The 18688-nt window shown below is 42.7% G+C and overlaps 1 protein-coding gene across 2 annotated transcripts in view; it reads left to right on the plus strand.

The window, feature by feature from the left end:
• Nucleotides 1–4455: 4455 nt before the first annotated feature.
• Nucleotides 4456–18688, plus strand: part of SLC35A1 (solute carrier family 35 member A1) — a 36572-nt gene continuing 22339 nt past the window's right edge. Inside the window, exons 1-3 of one of the 2 annotated variants that reach the window (XM_045009766.1) lie at nt 4456–4614; nt 11646–11823; nt 16201–16360. In XM_045009766.1, the coding sequence (XP_044865701.1) occupies nt 4599–4614; nt 11646–11823; nt 16201–16360 (354 nt within the window). In that variant the 5' untranslated portion in view covers nt 4456–4598. Of the gene's footprint in view, nt 4615–4706; nt 4728–11645; nt 11824–16200; nt 16361–18688 lie in introns of those variants that run through there. The other variant, XM_045009767.1, reaches the window with a different exon arrangement.

Raw genomic sequence — 18688 nt, forward strand, 5'->3', positions numbered from 1 at the left:
GTTTATTTGCTATTTCATTTATTCCTGAATATCAGTTAGGAATAGGAGATGCATACTTCAGTTGTGTACAGTTTGTGTTCAAGCATTTATACTTATTTGGAGACCAGCAAAAATTAATTTAAATTCAAATGCTTATGGTTGAGGAAACACCCAAAGGGCAGTTTCACAACCAAATTCCTGTGATGCTCATAAAAACAGGTGGTCAATTCCAAAAGCCCAGATAAGGATTTTTAATCAAGAAACTGTCCTGGATAAAAATGTTTATTTACACCTACATAATAGTCTTTAGAACCTTTAAACAGGAATGTCTTTACATAGGCCCCAGTCTTCCTCTCAAGTAAGTAAATGGCAAAACTCTTATTGACTTTAATGGGAGTATGATCACGTGCCTAATTAACTTTTTTTTTTTTAAATATCCAGTATGCTGACATCTTTGTTATTGTAGGGCTGGGAATATTGATTAATTTAATCTTTTCACTCATATTCATGTAAGTACAACCCTGAAATGTGGGATTGTGCTAAGTATGTGGGACAGAACTAGTGGTATGTTCGAACTGTGTGTCAGAATGTGCAGTGGGAAATAGAGGTATGCTTCCAAGCTCCTTCCACTTGAGATGGTGCTCTCAATAGATTGTACAGATGTTCAGAATATGATCATGCAGTCTTTGCTGAGTTCTTTGGCCTGGACTCCCTTTCAGTCATGTTCATATATACCCCTGGACTCTATGGCGATCCTTGGTGGGGCTCAGATGCCATGCAGGGCTGCTTAGGCTTGTGTAATGAATTGGGGCTGTATCTGTGCAATATATAAATTCTGCATGATATTGTGAAGGTGTATTATGAAAAACTGCTGTATTATGAGTGCCTATATCAGGGGTAGGCAACCTATTGCAAAGGTGCTGAAGGCGGCACGCGAGCTGATTTTCAGTGGCACTCACACTGCCTGGGTCCTGGCCACCAGTCCGGCGGGGGAGGCTCTGCATTTTAATTTAATTTTAAATGAAGCTTCTTAAACATTTTAAAAACCTTATTTACTTTACATATAACAATAGTTTAGTTATATATTATAAACTTGTAGAAAGAGACCTTCTAAAAAGGTTAAAATGTATCACCGGCATGCAAAACCTTAAATTAGAGTGAATAAATGAAGACTCGGCACATCACTTCTGAAAGGTTGCCGACCCCTGGCCTATATGTTTATGGATCCAGGGCCTGCAGCATGTACACCCCAGACAGATGCAAAGGGAAATATTTAAGGTTAATGACAGTGCTTAGATCTCACAAAAGTTATACAAAAAAAGCAGCTGCATCCTTATAAAAATAGTTTAGCTGTTTTCTCTGCAGGAGCAATGGAAAGTAACCAGGAGGAAAACAAAGCCAGGCCAGATGACCAGGAGTGGCTAAAAATAAACACATAGGAGCCAGACAGGAAGAGGGAGTGTGTGGGGAAAGAGAGAGCAAGATCACAGAATCTGGGCAAGAAGGATCCAGAAGAGAGAGACCATCCAGCATGTAGTAGCCTCAGGGGGTCCAGGTCCACTTATGAGAGACCAAATGTCCCTAAGGATTTTGGACAACCCAAGGAACTTGGACCTCTGCCCCAGGGGCATAGCTAAAATTGTGCAAATGATGTAGTTGCACCAGGGTTACATGGCTATGGAGGCCCTATCAGATAAAGCAGCGTTCCAGTGTAGTGGGTCGCTACACCACTCATTCAAATTGGACCTGGCTGGAAGTTCTCAGGGCAGTGGGTGAGGGACTGGGGGGAAAGTTTTAGGTGGACTATGGGGTGAATGGGGAGTGTTTGGGGAACTATGGGGTGAGGTGTTGGGGGTGAATGGGACACATTGGGGTCATAGGTTGGGGATAAGCAAAAGTTTAGATTTTGGAATCGGGAAGGGGGCCCCTAACCTATTCTTGCATTAGGGCCCTAGGTCCTTGTTACACCACTTCCCTGCCCAGAGAACGTGCTGAAGTGATCAGGAAACTGAGGCAGAGACATTGCATTTAGTGCTTATTTTGTATGAACTGTACTCTCCTGTGCTTTACATGATTAAATATAAAAGAGCATAAAGGTATTAGACTGTACAAAGAGTGTATGTGTGCGAGAGAGAATTTTTTCACAACTACTGTATGCTCCTGAGACAGTTAAACTATGATAGAAGCGCCACACCTTTTGTGTGGAGTCCTGTGAAAGGGGTTTGTTTAACTGGGGTATCTTTAGGGAGGGAGTGCTGGGCATAAGACAGGTGGATTAAGGTGACCCATTTCTGAAAAGAGTCCGTGCCCAGGAAATGTGATAGAGAAGGCCAATGGAGGAACCAGTGCAGCAGCCTGCTGAGGCTTCAGAAACTTAGGAGACACAGAGCACTGACTCTTGAATTCCCCTCACAGCCCGTGAAGTGCATGAGTAAGAGGGAATGCTCAGTAGGATCTGTGACACCTTGGTATCTTTTTGACTGGTGTTACTAATAGGGAATAAATATTGGTACCCATTAAAAATAATCCCCCAAACCCATCCATGTGTGATGCCAAAATGAGCTGTCACTCAAAGTAAATTTTATAGATTGATTATATTTACCTCCTTTCTTTGATAAGCAGTTAACTAGTTAACATTGATCAAGTATAATAACTGATAGCCCCAAATAATATTAATGGGGAAGTTCATATTTCCCAGAGCTGTTATTTTAGGCTCTCTGCAAACTCAGGCAGATGTCACTGCGTCAGTTACTCAGTCCACATTTTCAGGTTTTCCTAGCGACCACAAAATGAAAGCTGAGATTCTGGAAGACCGGAAAGCAGTTTGAGAGATGTGCTGATAGGTTGTACCACTACATACTGCCCAGATTGATCCCTGATTCCAACTATCAGGCACTGGGAACAGAATTTTTGTGCAACTTCTTGCTTTAAAAAAAAAAATTCAAATTGAGCCCAAACCTAGAAGCATTCAGATAATAGACTTCAAACATGTCTTTTCAGTAGGGCTGTCAATTAACCGCAGTTAACTCACATGATTAACTCAAAAAAATCACGATTGATCTCACTTTTAATCGCATTGTGAAACATTAGAATACCAATTGAAATTTATTAAATATTTTTGGATGTTTTCTACATTTTCAAATATATTGATTTCAATTATAACACAGAATACAAAGTGTACAGTGCTCACTTTATATAATTATTTTTAATACAAATTTTTGCACTGTAAAAATGATAAACAAATAAATTGTATTTTTCAAGTCACCTCATACAAATACTGTTGTTCTCTTTATCATGAAAGTGCAACTTACAAATGTAGATTTTTTTTGTTACATAACTGCACTCAAAAACAAAACAATGTAAAACTTTAGAGCCTACAAGTCCACTCAGTCCTACTTCTTGGTCAGCCAAAAGCTAAGACAAACACGTTTGTTTACATTTACAGGACAATGTTACCTGAAAGTGAGAACAGGCGTTTGCATGGCTCTTTTCTAGCTGACATTTCAAGGTATTTACGTGCCAGATATACTAAACATTCTTATGCCCCTTCATGCTTTGGCCACCATTCCAGAGGACATGCTTCCATGCTGATGATGCTCTTTAAAAAATAAAAAAAATAAAAAGGCATTAATTGGATTTGTAACTGAACTCCTTGGGGGAGAATTGTCTGTCTTCTGCTCTGTTTTACCTGTGTTCTACCACATATTTCATGTTATAGCAGTCTCAGCTGATGACCCAGCACATGTTGTTTGTTTTAAGAACACTTAGGCATGGTCTACACTGGGTGGGGGGATCGATCTAAGATACGCAACTTCAGCTATGAGAATAGTGTAGCTGAAGTCAACATATCTTAGATCGAATTAAAATTACTTATTTCGCGTCCTCGCCGCATGGCTCCCCTGTCAACTTTGCTTCCGCCTCTCGCCGAGCTGGAGTTCAGCAGTCGACGGGAGAACAATTGGGAATCGATTTAGCACCTCTACACTACACGCGATAAATTGATCCCCGATAGATTGATCGCTACGCACCAATCCGGCGGGTAGTGTAGATGTCCCCTTACACTGCAGACTTGACAAAATGCAAAGGCGGCACCAATGTGAGATTGCTAAAGCCAGACACAGCACTGGACCCAAGATTTAAGAATCTGAAGCGCCTTCCAAAATCTGCGAGGGACGATGCTTGTGGAACCCGCTTTCAGAAGTCTTACAAGAGCAACACTCTGAGGTGGAAACTACAGAACCTGAACCAGCAAAAAGAAAATCAACCTTCTCCTGGGGGCATCTGACTCAGCTGATGACAGTGAATTTGCGTCGGGCTCTGCTCCGGCGCGTTGTGGAGCAGCTCCCAGCGCTGGGATGGAAGCAGGCCCCGGCCCCTGGCGCGCGGAAGCCCTGGGGGCGGGGCGAACTGACTGGCCCGGAGAGCCGCCGCCGCCGCGCACCGCTACGGGGAACGGGGACGCTAAGCGCACACAGGCCTCCGGCTCTATGGTGACGCAGTTGGACGGGTCGCTCATGCCGACCCTCGCCGCTCTCTATGGTACCTGGGAGGAGCGGAGGGGGTGGTGCCCGGTTGCCGGCTCGGCTCCCACAGTCTCGCCAGTTTAAGCTGCGGACACCATGGCGGCTCCGAAAGGTGAGAGACTCGGTACCGGGGGGATGGGACAGCCCCTTCTCCGCGCGAGACAGATCCGCGGCGCCGCCTGTTCCCGCCCCCGCGTGGGAGCTGCCCGTCCCGCCACGGTGCAGGCGCGTGAGGGGCCCGGCTGCGGGGGGGCAGGGGGATTAATGGTGGGGGGGCGGGCAATGTGGGTGGGGGTATGGGCGGGATTGGGTCAGCCTATGGGGGGCAGGGGAAGGTGAAGGGCTTAATAGGGGCGGCGGGAGGAGGGGGTTAATGGGCTGGGTCGGGCTTTGGGGGCGCCAGGGAGACAAGTTAATGAGGGATGGGGAGGGCAATGGAGAGGAGGCCAGGGCGTTATGGGGGAAGGGGAAAGCTGTGGTTGTTGGATGAGGGTTAATGGGTGGGGGGCACAGATATAAAGGGTCGTTATTGACTTAAAACTAACACTTTCTGTTATTTACTGCCAGCCTTTGAATAGTAAACATTTCAAATGTACTCTTCATACTTGGGTTGTTGTAGCGGTTTTGCATTTTTCAGTGTGGACAATGAAACTAAACTGGTTGATTTCCCTTTTTGGTCATGGGCACTTGCATGTTTTCAATAAAACTCTAATATTGTCATGGAAACTTTCTGTTTGTACCTTGTAAATCATCTGGTTGTTGCAAAATTTAAATGTTGGTCCTAAAGCCAATTGATAGTGCCCTTTGAAATTGCATAGGGAAGTATATGAGTTTTTATCTCTCCAAGGATATAGTTAATTTACATGATTGCAGCAGCAGGATGTGTGAGTTTACCTTGTTAGAAATATGTTATACAATAAAAGGCATCACTCCCTTAAAACAAACAAGCTGAGGTATAGGATTAATCAAATCATTATGATCAGTTCACTTGCAGTGAACTTAGAACACTCATTCAGTAATTAACAGAGAACAATACATTTGTATAGATCACACTACATTTTTTCAAAATAATGGAAGCAAATTAAAATCTAGAAGCTGTAGAATGCACAATGCAATTTTACTAAAGTTTGTCAGCCAGGGTACCTACATATATACACTGTGTCCTCCATTACAACCTATCACATTTCAGAAACCTGCAGAGAGGTATTACAGAAGGTTTTATTTATTAGTAATAATATGTAACTCTTTTATAGTGCATTTCATCAGTAGATCTCAAAGCACTTTACAGAGGAGGTCCGTACCATTATGCTATGGGCCAGATTCTGCCATGCTTGTGTTGAACAGTATCTTAATGCAATAAGCAGGACTACTTGTGTACTTGTGACAGACTGGAGTTTGTTGGTGTTACAAGTTGGGGCTTCTCCGGGATTTCAACTGGGAAGACTCTGAAGCTCGGGATGCGCTTCCTCAGCTAGGGGAAGTATGTAACCCACACACCTTCTGGGTGTGTGTTCTGTCCCATCTAGTGGCACTAAGACCACTTAAAGAGAGAGATTAAATGAGTCTGCTCTACAGCCTTAGCTAACAGCCAGTTGGTCTGTAGCTCCAGAGGTCCCTGGTTCAGTTCTGCCCACCGACGACTGGGGTCTGTTGGCGTTACACTTGCAGAATAAGATATCGCTCAAACTGAGAAAATATGGCAAATCTAGTTGTAAAACGTTACTAGATGATGTGTTAATGCTGGGGTCGGCAACTTTTCAGAAGTGGTGTGTCGAGTCTTCATTTATTTACTCTAATTTAAGGTTTTGCGTACCGGTAATACATTTTAATGTTTTTTAGAAGGTCTTTCTCTACAAGTCTATATATCATATAACAAACTAGTGTTGTATTGTAAAATAAACAAGGTTTTAAAAATGTTTAAGAAGCTTCATTTAAAATTAAATTAAAATGCTGAGCTTACGCCGCCGGCCCGCTCAGCCTGCTGCTGGTCTGGGGTTCTGTTCACCTAGGCGGGCAGTGGGCTGAGTGGGGCCTGCGGCCGGGACCCCAGCTGGGAAGGATCTGGCAGCCAGAACCCCAGACTGGCAGCGGGCTGTGCGGGGCTAGCAGCTGGGACCCCAGACCGACAGTGGGCTGAGCGGCTCGACCCACTGCCGCTCAGGGGTTCCATCCGCCGGCTCTTGCTAGCCGGGATCCCGGCTGCCAGACCCGCTCAGCCCGCTGCCGGTCTGGGGTCCCGGCTCTGCCCACATACATTGGGTACCTACCTTCTCCCTGGTTCTGGCCCATTCTCTTCCTCTCTCTGCACTGAGCTGAGGGTGGGAGTGGACCGAGCACAGAGCTGGGGGTGAAGGGTCGGGCCAGGAGCTAGAATGAGGGAGGGGGCTCAGGGTTGGGGCAGGAGGTTTGGGTGTGGGGGCACTTACTTGGGCAGTTCCCATTTGGTGTGAGGGGTGCAGGTGGGAATGTAAGTGGGGGTGCAGAAGCTCCCATTTGGTGCTCAGGGTGGGGATGGGGATGTGCGGGGTGCATGGGATGTGGGGGGTGCAAGAGTCAGGGCAGAGGGCTAGGCACATGTGAGGGGGGTGCAGGTGTCAGGGTAGGGGGGCTGGGTATGTGTGGGGGTGCCAGAGTCAGGGCTGGGAACATGCGGGGGGGTGAAGGAGTCAACAGAGGGCTGGGTGGTACAGGGCTCAGGGCAGGGGCCTGGGGGTGTATGGGGGGGAGCAGGGCTCAAGGCAGAGGGCTGTGTGTGTGTGTAGGGGGGTCAGGGCTTAGGGCAGAGGGCTGGGTGACTGCCCCCCCGAACCCGCAACCCCCGCCCCGCTCCTTGTCCTGACTACCTCCGCCTGGGACCCCACCCCCTATCTAAGCCTCCCTGCCCCTTGTCCCCTGACTGCCCCCTTAGAACCTTACCCCCTACCTGTCCCCTGACTGCCCCAACCCTTATCCACGCCCAGACAGAACCCCCTGGACTTCCATGCCTATCTAACCGCTCCCCGCCCCCTGACAGGACCCCCAGAACTCCTGACCCATCCAACCCTCCTCCGGCTCCCTGCTTGCCCAACCCCTCTCCACACCCCTACCTCCTGATAGCCCCCCTGAACTCCCAAATCATCCAACCCCCCCAGCTCCTTGTCCCCTGACCATCCCCTCCAGAGACCCCCCCCCACCCTAACTGCCTCCCCAGGACCCTCCTTGCTCCCTGTCCCCTGACTGCCCTGACCCCTATCCACCTCCCACCCGCTAACAGATGCCGGGACTCCCATGCCCCATCCAACCCCCGCTTGCTCCCTGACTGCTCCCTCCAGAGACCCCCACCCCTAACCACCCCCCCGGGATCCTCCCCCCCATCCAACCCCCCCTGCTCCCTCTCCCCTGACTGCCCCCACCCCTTATCCAACCAACCCGGACCCCTTACCATGAGGCTCCCCGCTGATCCGGAGCCCTTCCGCTGCGCACACAGCGCTCTGAGGGGCGGGGCGGCGTGCGACGGTGGGGCTCCGGATGAGCGGGAAACGTCTTTTCCTCCCCACGGAGCCAAACGCTTCCCTGTGGGAGCGCTCAGCCCCGACCCCCAGAGCGCTGTGCGCGGTGGCAGGGCTCGGGGGAAGGCGGGGGAGGGGCTGGCAGCTTGCAGCGCTGAGCCTGGCGCTCCAGCCCGGGAGCACGGACCCTGCAGCTTGCCGCATCGGCAGGATTTTTAATGGCACACTGGGGTCCCGGCAGGCCCCAGCGTGCCATTAAAAATTGCCTTGTGTGCCATCTTTGGCACGCATGCCATAGGTTGCCGACCCCTGTGTTAATGCAATGGCTAAGAGTTCTAGAGTCATTTCTGAACCACTGGAAAGTTTTAGATTCTGGACTTTTCAAAGGTGCCATGCAAAATATGGCATTAAAATACTACTTGAGAAATTCTTTTAACTAAACATAGATTTGAATCAAATCAAACCAAAATGGCAGAAAGGGGAAATAATGCTGCCACAGAAATTGTAAAAATGATCAGAAAGAGAGTACAGGAGGAGATTTTCTCTTAAACCTTCAGAATTGATGTCTTGTGTTGGAAAACCAAAATCACTTGTTTTTATATGATTCAAAACCTTACTCTTCCTAATTTTTATGTTTTAATGTTGTCAATTATAATTCACATATACAGTTAAAAAATCTTTCCAACACTACTTTGGTTGCAGTGAGCTATTACTGTTAGTACATTCTAACAGGAAATTCCAGGATCATGGAAAGATTATCTTCTCCTCCGCCCCTTCTCCCAGATAGTTTTCTTGGTCCACCATAGAGAGAATGGAAGAGTACTGCAAACGATAATGCTGTGTTTGCATAAGGAAATGCGAGGAGCATAAAACACAAAAAAACTCTCTTTTTCGACTGGAGAGACTGAGCCTGGGTCAAATTCATCCCTGTTGTTACTTCATTGAGGGCAGTGAAATCAATGTCAGTTTCACCAGTATTAGTAGTAGTACCTGATCCTCTTCTGCCAGAATTTAACTGCATATGTAAAAACAAGGATAAAGTCACTTTTTACAACTAACAAAGAGCTGTCTCACATCTTTATAATAACCTTAGAAAAGAATTAGTATTGGCTTGTTTGATCAGACAGCTTTAGAAATTATATTTTTAGAGTTATGTGCTGCATTATTACGATGTAGTATAAACACAGGACTTTGCATGTACTTCATATGTAATGGATACAGTTAGGTGTTTAGATCCAAAATTTGACATATTTTAGAACTGTTTTAATCTGGTAAAGCATATCTTTCGGATTTAAAATTTTAAAACTCTCTCCACGCTGTCGCCAAATAATGTTAAAAGTAGAAAAGCCATTCTGTGTGTAGCTCAGTAACCCGTTTGACCTGTTGTTGCAGACAGGTAGTCATCCAGCCTGCATGGGAGTTAATTTACAAACCCCTCTTGCAGAGGTGTTCTGATTCCAGTTTAGGGATGCTATTACACAAACAAGGAAATCACGTTCAGTGTCACTGTGTCTTTCGTTATGAGAGCTATCCTGCATTTTGGCCATGTTCCTGACCTCATCCTGCCACGCTGGCAATTGGTCCTATAGTGTAGTTAGTGTTTACCAAGGGAAGCTTTCTATATTCCTCTTGGCACCCACGTTGTGGTGCACGTGGCAACCCCCACAGCAGAGCCTTGGCTGCTTCTGCCTGCCAATAAATACTTGCTTCTACTCATTTACCTAGTACTGTGGATACTGTTTTCTGCAGAAGCTCAAGAGTCTGATTTGGCTAGAACGAGGGGAACATTGGTAGTCAGACACAAAGCAGAAACCATGTCTTCTGAACTCATTTAAATTCTTGCCTACTCCAGTAATTTATTTCATATACTAGAAGGTCTGTGTAGTCTTATGGGAGTAATTTGTAAAGTCAGGTGCATAGGGAAAAAAAAGTCAAAACTGGGGGCTTTTGTTTCTGTACACTGTGTTGTAGTGACTATGTTGCTGTTTGTACATGTTGCCCAGTTTGTGCACAGAGTTGCCCCCAGGAGAAGGCATGGACCATCTCTTTGTTACCCCACATAACCATTATTCCCACCTTCTCTGATCAACTGTCACGTTCCCGCCACCACAAAACCTTTGGACTACAGCATTGCATCTGGTTCTCACAGGGCCCACTGGTGATTGAACCTGATGATATTTTGAACAAAAACAGCTTTAATTCATGCTTGTAGCTGTTTCAGTGACTTCACGCTTACTCTATGGATGTTCTAGGCTTTGGAGTGACACACGGACAGAGTGACAATCCTGGAATCTTAGTATATAGATGTACTATTTTCTTGCTGTCTCATTACTATAGTGATGGAACCCCTCCTTTTGTACTATCACCAGAACAGTATATGAGAGGGTTGGGAAAGAAGCTTCCATTTATAACTGACTTTCCTGGATTGATCCTATTGTCTGTTGTTTATTTTCTCATCTTTTCTTTTCCACTCCCATCTCAATTTTTAGTACATCTTAAACCTGCCACTTTTGCCGCTTTGTGCAGAGCCTTTTGCTGTTGCTACTCTGAGAGTCTGGTCAACTTTCTCCTCGGTATGCAGAGAACTAGTTATAGCTCACAGCAAGTGGTCATACACAAGTTATAGAGACAAGAAGATAACAGTGGAATATAGATTACTGCATAGGTAAATATCAGTGTATGATTATACTCTTTTTAGAGCAATGGCGTTCTTTGGTAAAGGAACCCCCTTGAAATCAAGCATAGCTGGACATTCCTTTCTCAGGAACCAACCCATGCAACAAACCTCGGTGCCAACTCTGCCCACATATCTACACCAGCAACACCATCACAGGACCTAACCAGATCAGCCACACCATCACCGGTTCATTCACCTGCACGTCCACCAATGTAATATATGCCGCCATATGCCAGCAATGCCCCTCTGCTATGTACATCGGCCAAACTGGACAGTCTCTAAGGAAAAGGATAAATGGACACAAATCAGACATTAGGAATGGCAATATACAAAAACCTGTAGGAGAACACTTCAACCTCCCTGGCCACACAATAGCAGATTTTAAGGTGGCCATCCTACAGCAAAAAAACTTTAGGACCAGACTTCAAAGAGAAACTGCTGTGCTCCAGTTCATCTGCAAATTTAACACCATCAGCTCAGGACTAAACAAAGACTGTGAATGGCTTGCCAATTACAGAACCAGTTTCTCCTCTCTTGGTTTTCACACCTCAGCTGCTGGAACAGGGCCTCATCCTCCCTGATTGATCTAACCTCGTTATCTCTAGCTTGCTTCTTGCTTGCTTATATATACACACCTGCCCCTGAAATTTCCACTGCTTGCATCCGAAGAAGTGGGTATTCACCCACGAAAGCTCATGCTGCAAAATGTCTGTTAGTCTATAAGGTGCCACAGGATTCTTTGCTGCTTTCTCAGATAGACTCTTTTAGGTTCCAATTTAGAATTCTTAGATATTGCAGTGGAATTGTAGTGGAACTACGGTGTGCTACTACAGTGCATTTGAAACTGCGCTACTGCTTTACAATGCTTGGTTGTGTTCTTAGTTTAGAATGAGGAACATAGTGAATTGCTGTAAGTATACTAGCAAGTTGCTCTTTGTCTGTTTCATGTTCCTTACGGAGCTATATTTTTTCTTTCAGAGAATGTCAGTTTACTGTTTAAATTGTACTGCTTGACGGTGATGACCCTGGTGGCTGCAACGTACACTGTAGCTTTACGATACACGAGAATAGCAGAAACAGAACTCTACTTTGCAACCACAGCTGTGTGCATCACAGAAGTTATCAAGTTATTCCTAAGTGTGGGTATTTTGGCCAAGTAAGTATGAGTGCAAACCACTACTGGAACTGCATTCTCACTCTTCTTCACACACACATGCAGATACGCGTACACACACGGACATGAGAGTCTCAGCTAGCTCTCTTTTTATATGCCTTACTTGTGAAGCTGGGCAGGAGTGGCATTGTAAAATAATGCTGTGAAAGGATCAGTTTAAAGCATATCAGAGCTTGTGAACTTTTTTCTAAATCACTTCTGTAAACCTCACAATATGCAGGTGTGTCCATTTGGATTTTTTTAAATGTATGTGCTTTGGAGTAGGTTCAAAATGGATTAGATGCAACATACTGAGTCTTCATAGTTCAGCATGGATGAGGGCTTGGCTTTTTCCAGAAGTGTGTATGTGTAAAAACTTAGTATTCCCACTAATAACAATCTTCAGAGTAATTCTACAAAAATCTTACTATTTCTACTAGGGGTGAAAGATATAATGGTTAAATCCACACTGAAGGATTATGGGAATTTTAAGAGCCTCTGCAGTCTAGCTTTCAGATCAGTGCCAGGTACAAAAAAGCTGAGTGCGTGGGGGAGGTGGTCTGTCACTGCCGTTTCTTCCCTTCTTCCTGTGACATCTAGATTCCAAGGTCAAAAGAGACCCTGATGTTCATCTAGTCTGACCTCCCGCATAACACAGGCCACAGAATTTTCCCAAAATAATTCCTAGACTCTCTAGAGCATAGCTTTTACAAAAATATTCAATCTTGATTTAAAAATTGTGAGTGATAGAGAATCCACCATTACCCTGGGGAAATTGTTCCAGTGATTAATTACTTTCACTGTTAAAAATTTACACCTTATTTCCATTATAAATTTGTCTAGCGTGAACTTCTAGCCAGTGGATTGTGTTATATTTTTCTCTGCTAGATTGAAGAGCCCCATTATTAAATATATATTCCCCATGTAGATATTTATAGACTGTAATCAAGTCACCCCTTAACATTCTCTTTGTTAAATTAAATAGATTGAGCTTCCTGAGTCTATGACTATAAGGCATGTTTTCTAATCCTTTAATTATTCTTGTGGGTCTTCTCTGAACCTTCTCCAGTTTATCAACATTGTTCTTGAACTGTGGGCACCAGAACCAGGTACAGTATTCAAGCAGCAGTTGCACCAGTGCCAAATACAGAGATAAAATAACCCCTCTACTCCTTGAGATTCCTGTTAATGCATCCCAGGATCACATTAGCTCTTTGCCACAGTGTCACATTAGGGACTCATGTTTAGCTGATTATCCACCACAGCCCCCAAATCTTTGCAACCTCTTTAGTGTGCAAAAGAAACGCAGCTGGTATATAAACTCAGTGTTATCTCAAGATAACTGAGAGTTGCTTACATTTCAGTTTCTGTTAATTTAAAAGATCCAGCAAAAGTTTATTTTTTTTAATAAACATATGCAGTATCTGTAGTAATACTAGCTTGAATTAAAATTTATAATGTTTATTAATGCTGATGCTTCAGTGTATAACCTGATCACCCAATGGATTCAGAAAGCAATCTGCTGCCTTGGTGCAAGGTGTGCATTTTGTGCCTTTGTCTGAAGCAGCCAGTGCTGATCACTGTTAAAGTGCAGGACACCAAATAAGATAAACTAGAGTTCTGTTCCAAAATCGAATTTATGTAATTAAGTACACTTGCTGTAGTTCTCTACTGTTTACATTTTCAGCGTTGTTACTTTAAACTTTGAATAAATGACTGCCTTTTGAAATGGAGACTTATTATAGTTTAAGATGTGTAATTATTTACTTTGCCTATAATTATGGGAATAAAATGAACCTGGCGTACTCCTGGCCACTAAACTCTGAATTAGTAATTTGTTCAGATTACCACATGATTTATAGCTTCTTAGAGTTGGGACTTAGAAAGCCAAACTGACTTCTAGTTTTATTTGGGATTACATATTTTGAACAAGTAAATACATACATGTTGCAAGCTTGATTATCATTTATATCTCTCACATATCCAGTCCCATGAAAAACACAGAATAAGTTTCCAAGTTAAATATACAGAAGCATCATGGATGTTGAATTAGAGCCAAAGCACTTTATTTACTTATTGCAAAACCAAGGCACATATGAGAATGTGAGATTAAGATCTGTTGTGAGATCTTTGTACTCCTGGTGCCAGTGATGTGAGTGAGGATGAAGTTTCTTTATTAACTTTTAATTTTTACACTTTTTGTGGGTTTAAATCTATCTAGGTGTGCCCACAGTGTCTAATTTAACTTTAAATTACAACGTCTAATTCAGAATATTTTTGTTTTTTTATTTTCTCCTGCCCAACTCAAATAAGAGGTCTCACAGAAGGGCAGCATATCTGAAGCTGTAATATTAAAATTATAATCAAATATTGAGTGTGAATAATCAAAACAATTGCTCATGTTCTCCAAAACGAGAGTAGGAGTGGTGTTGAAAGGGGCATCATTTATTTTTCATTACTGAAATTCCATGCCAAATGTCAGAACTACACAAAAACTCTGTTGTTTAACCACCTAGGCCCCTGCTGCCATGCCCACCCCATCTTCCCCCGCCATCACGAAAAATGTCTCAGGCACCTCACACTAAAGATTAAGAGAAGTTCCTAATCTTCAGTACAATCTGGATGGAACAGATGGTGGAAAGGGGAAACATAACAAGCAAAATGACAGTTTGGCATATGTCTTGTTAAATTGTTAATTATGTTTCAGTAGTCTGTCCATTACACTTATGCAGTATTTCAGTTGAGTTTATTTTTTCTGTGTATAAATAGTAACTATTTCAGCCTCTGGCTGCATGTATATAAACTAGAAAACACCTATCCAATGAAACAGAACTAAATCGAGACAAGTCAGCTAAAGAAAACTCAACTGTCTTCTAACTATGAAAGAAAGTATGGTCAGCTGTAATAAGTTGTGCTCCCTTCCTCTTAATACAAAATCCTGGCATGTGAGGTCATTTTGGGGGGGAGGGAGTGGGGGGCGCAGCGTAAGATTTCTCCTAAATAATAAAGCAAACTGCAATTTTTTTTCCTGTAGTCAAGTGGTGGTACTCACAAGAGATCCTTCCTTTAAGTGAGATAATTTGTTTAATCATTTACATTAGTAACTTTGCTGAAATACAACCACTGTCTAATTTGGTTCATCATATTACTGCTATAATTTAACTTTGAGTGACCAGCCAAGCAGTGTACTGTCCATTGGACCTGATCATTCATGCTTAAGTACATTATTTTTGTAATAGTACAGTACTGTATTAGAATTGAACAAAGTTCTATCCATTTTTTTTTCTCGTATTTAACAGCCTGCCTTTAACAAACAAAATGTGTGATATTTTGCGGGATACCATCGTATGAAGGATCAGGCTTTTGTGGTATTTTTCCACATTTATTCTAACAGTTAAACTTTACTGTAAACAGAGTATAGTTAATGTAGATAATTCTTTTGAAACAGAAATCTTCTTCCTGGTCTGGATCATATAGTGCCAGGCAATGTGATGTGCTGTTTGAGGAATAATACCAAGAAACTCCTATTACATGAGCATATAATGTAATGTTTTGTATCACAGTATAAACTTCCTGCATGGTGCTGAGCTGCAGCATCCATTCCTGTGCCTCTGGCACCACAGCTCTGCCTAGAACACTGCTTGCCCATAGTTGTCTTTGGAGAGGCAGAGTACAGGAGGAAAGGGGTGCTCTCCAGGTCTGGTTAAGGGCTTATCTAGGAAGGTTAATCTGAATTAATTTAAATGTAAATTTAAAGCAGGTTAATTAAACAGCACTAAACCCCATGTGGAAACTTTTATTCAGAATTAAAGTGGCCTTAATTTCATTTATCTCAATTCACTTTGTAAGTTACACCAGAAGTGGGACAACTCAGAATCAGAAGAGTGCAAGGGTAGATTAAAGCCACAGTAGCCCCCCTTTCCCCTGGGCTGAGAGTTCTGTGCTGAACCTCTTAAAGGCACAACCCAGAATCTCACCCGGAGGCTTCAGGGGATTTGGAAAATCACAAAAGATATTTGAGATGAGTCCAATATTAGTAGCAATAAGGAGCAATTCTTTGTCTTTCTGTGTGTATACTTCGCACTCGAAACAATGTGTAGAGCAACTAATGTTATTGAAACTCTCTGTAAGCCAACCTGTTGTTGAGAATTCATGTGTTAATGCCTCTGACCTTTATCATTTCAAAATCTGCTCCTGGCCCTTAATGGTTTGTACTTGCAGGGAACCAAATTGATTTTCCGTGTAATTTTTTTAATTAATCGGTGATCTCAACTGTTTATTAAAAGCAAGTTTTTAAAGACCTTTGAAAGAACTCTGTTCAGACATCTCACTGTAAATGAGTCATCAAATATAGTTGTGCTAAAACCTTTTATTTTGCAGAGAAACTGGAAGCCTGGGTAGGTTGATGACATCTTTAAGAGAAAATGTATTAGGCAGCCCTAAGGAATTGCTAAAATTAAGTGTTCCATCTGTGGTGTATGCGGTCCAAAACAACATGGCTTTCTTGGCTCTTAGCAATTTGGATGCAGCAGTCTACCAGGTAACTGGCATTATTATGGTTAGGAACCAAAACACAGAATCCCTATTTTTACTCATTTTTAGGGTGTAGTTTTGTTTGCTTTAATGTCTTTTAACACCTTAGAATTGTATTATTATTATTATTATTATTATTCAAGCATTGAAAAGTGCTCATTAAAAGACGCACATCAGGACAGACACTGAAAGACAAAATGAACTGGGAGGCCCAGAGGCAGGAGATACTGTATTTATCTTTCACCAGGAAATCTGTTTTTTCTCGTATGATGGAGTGTCTTGAAGAAAAGACAAGTTTTTAGGAAGTATTTAAATAAGAGGATGGGGGGCCTGGTACGTGATGTAAGAAAATGCAATGGCAGGAATCTTTGTAGGTTTATTGAACAGAGATTTACGTATTTGTGTGAAAATTGGTGGTTGCATTAGTAATGGGAGGGAAATCCCATCTCTTGTAAACAGTGATTTATTATTGGCATCATGTGGCATTGTGTGTAGCCACACTTTAAAAAGCTGATTACCACACAGTTGCTAAATGCAAGTAAGAAGTGAAACCTGGAGCTCATCACATCAAGTAATACAATCTGTAATTCACAGTGCATATGAATACGGCATGAATTTCGGTAAGTCCCTAAAACAGTCTTGCCATCTTCTATGTTTTTGTGTTCAGTTAGAACCAAGTTTTGTTCAGTGTTATGTCACTTAGAACATTGCTGGAAGGTGCTTAAATACTGTGGTGATGAGGGTGTTATAAGAACCTTTATAGAAGGGAATAATTCATGTGTAGTTTAAGTTGAAAAGTATAACCCTAATTATGTTTGTTACTATTACATTTTGAAACCATGTATTTAGATTTAATAGTGGAAGGAATTGAGATTAAATCTTCATTGTAAGTAAATTCCCCTCACAAATTTGTCTTATTGTTAAAGTAACTCCATTTACTAATATAACCCTTATGCAAATTACATAAGAACAGAAATACCCCCCCCCTCCAAAAACTTAAAAATTAAAATATTTTGAAATAATGAGGTAAGGTACTTGTATAAAATATTCTACTATCCTTACCATGTGTTAATCACAATATTGATATGTAAAAATTCACCATATGCACTTCATAATCAACGATAGCTCTGACCCATAAGACAAATATGCACATCACTAATATTCTATATGAAAATACAGTAAGAAAATGCAAAGGTTGCAAAGTAAAGTACTTGAAAGTCAGGAAAAGCTAATTTTAAGCTTACCTCTTGTGCATATGTTAAAATACTCTAATTACACAAAAACATACTGTTGTTTCTACAGGGTCCTAGCCTCTTTCAGTGCCCAAATTGGATGATGTGAAGTGAATGAAGAAGGGGTGCAGTATTTATGTTTAAATAACTTATTAAAAGAGAGGTGAAGAGGGAGGTAGCACGCAGTACAATTGCAAGCTGTTAACCCAAATTTAAAAAAAAATCACTGTAGTAAATAACTAAAATATTTTTATAAAAGTCAAATTCTTTGTAAATATTTTTATTCTCACTATTGAATGAATGCACGTCTGCATCACTCACAGTACGCTATCCAGTCTGAGCACTAAAAGCCAAGTTATGCTGTTACACCAGTGTAAATAAAAAGTAAACCCATCAACTGCCATTGAGTCGTTCCAGATTCACGCAGTTGTAATTGCAAATGAAATTTAACCCCGAATGAGGCAGGGAATTAATATCTCTGAGTATGAAATACTATATGCTGATGCCTGTGTATAGTGGAGTTCAGTATTCTATCGGTTGTGGTTTTCATAGAATCATAGAATATCAGGGTTGGAAGGGACCTCAGGAGGTCATCTAGTCCAACCCCCTGCTCAAAGCAGGACCAATCCCCAACTAAATCATCCCAGCCAGGGCTTTGTCAAGCCTGACCTTAACAATGTCTAAGGAAGAAGATTCCACCACCTCCCTAGGTAACCCATTCCAGTGCTTCACCACCCTCCTAGTGAAAAAGTTTTTCCTAATATCTAACCTAAACCTCCCCCACTGCAACTTGAGACCATTACTCCTTGTTCTGTCATCTGGTACCACTGAGAACAGTCTAGATCCATCCTCTTTGGAACCCCCTTTCAGGTAGTTGAAAGCAGCTATCAAATCCCCCCTCATTCTTCTCTTCTGCAGACGAAACAATCCCAGTTCCCTCAGCCTCTCCTCATAAGTCATGTTTTCCAGCCCCCTAATCATTTTTGTTTCCCTCCGCTGGACTCTTTCCAATTTTACCACATCCTTCTTGTAGTGTGGGGCCCAAAACTGGACACACTACTCCAGATGAGGCCTCACCAATGCTGAATAGAGGGGAATGATCA

Source organism: Mauremys mutica, chromosome 3, assembly GCF_020497125.1.
Source record: "Mauremys mutica isolate MM-2020 ecotype Southern chromosome 3, ASM2049712v1, whole genome shotgun sequence".
Taxonomy (NCBI): domain Eukaryota; kingdom Metazoa; phylum Chordata; order Testudines; family Geoemydidae; genus Mauremys; species Mauremys mutica.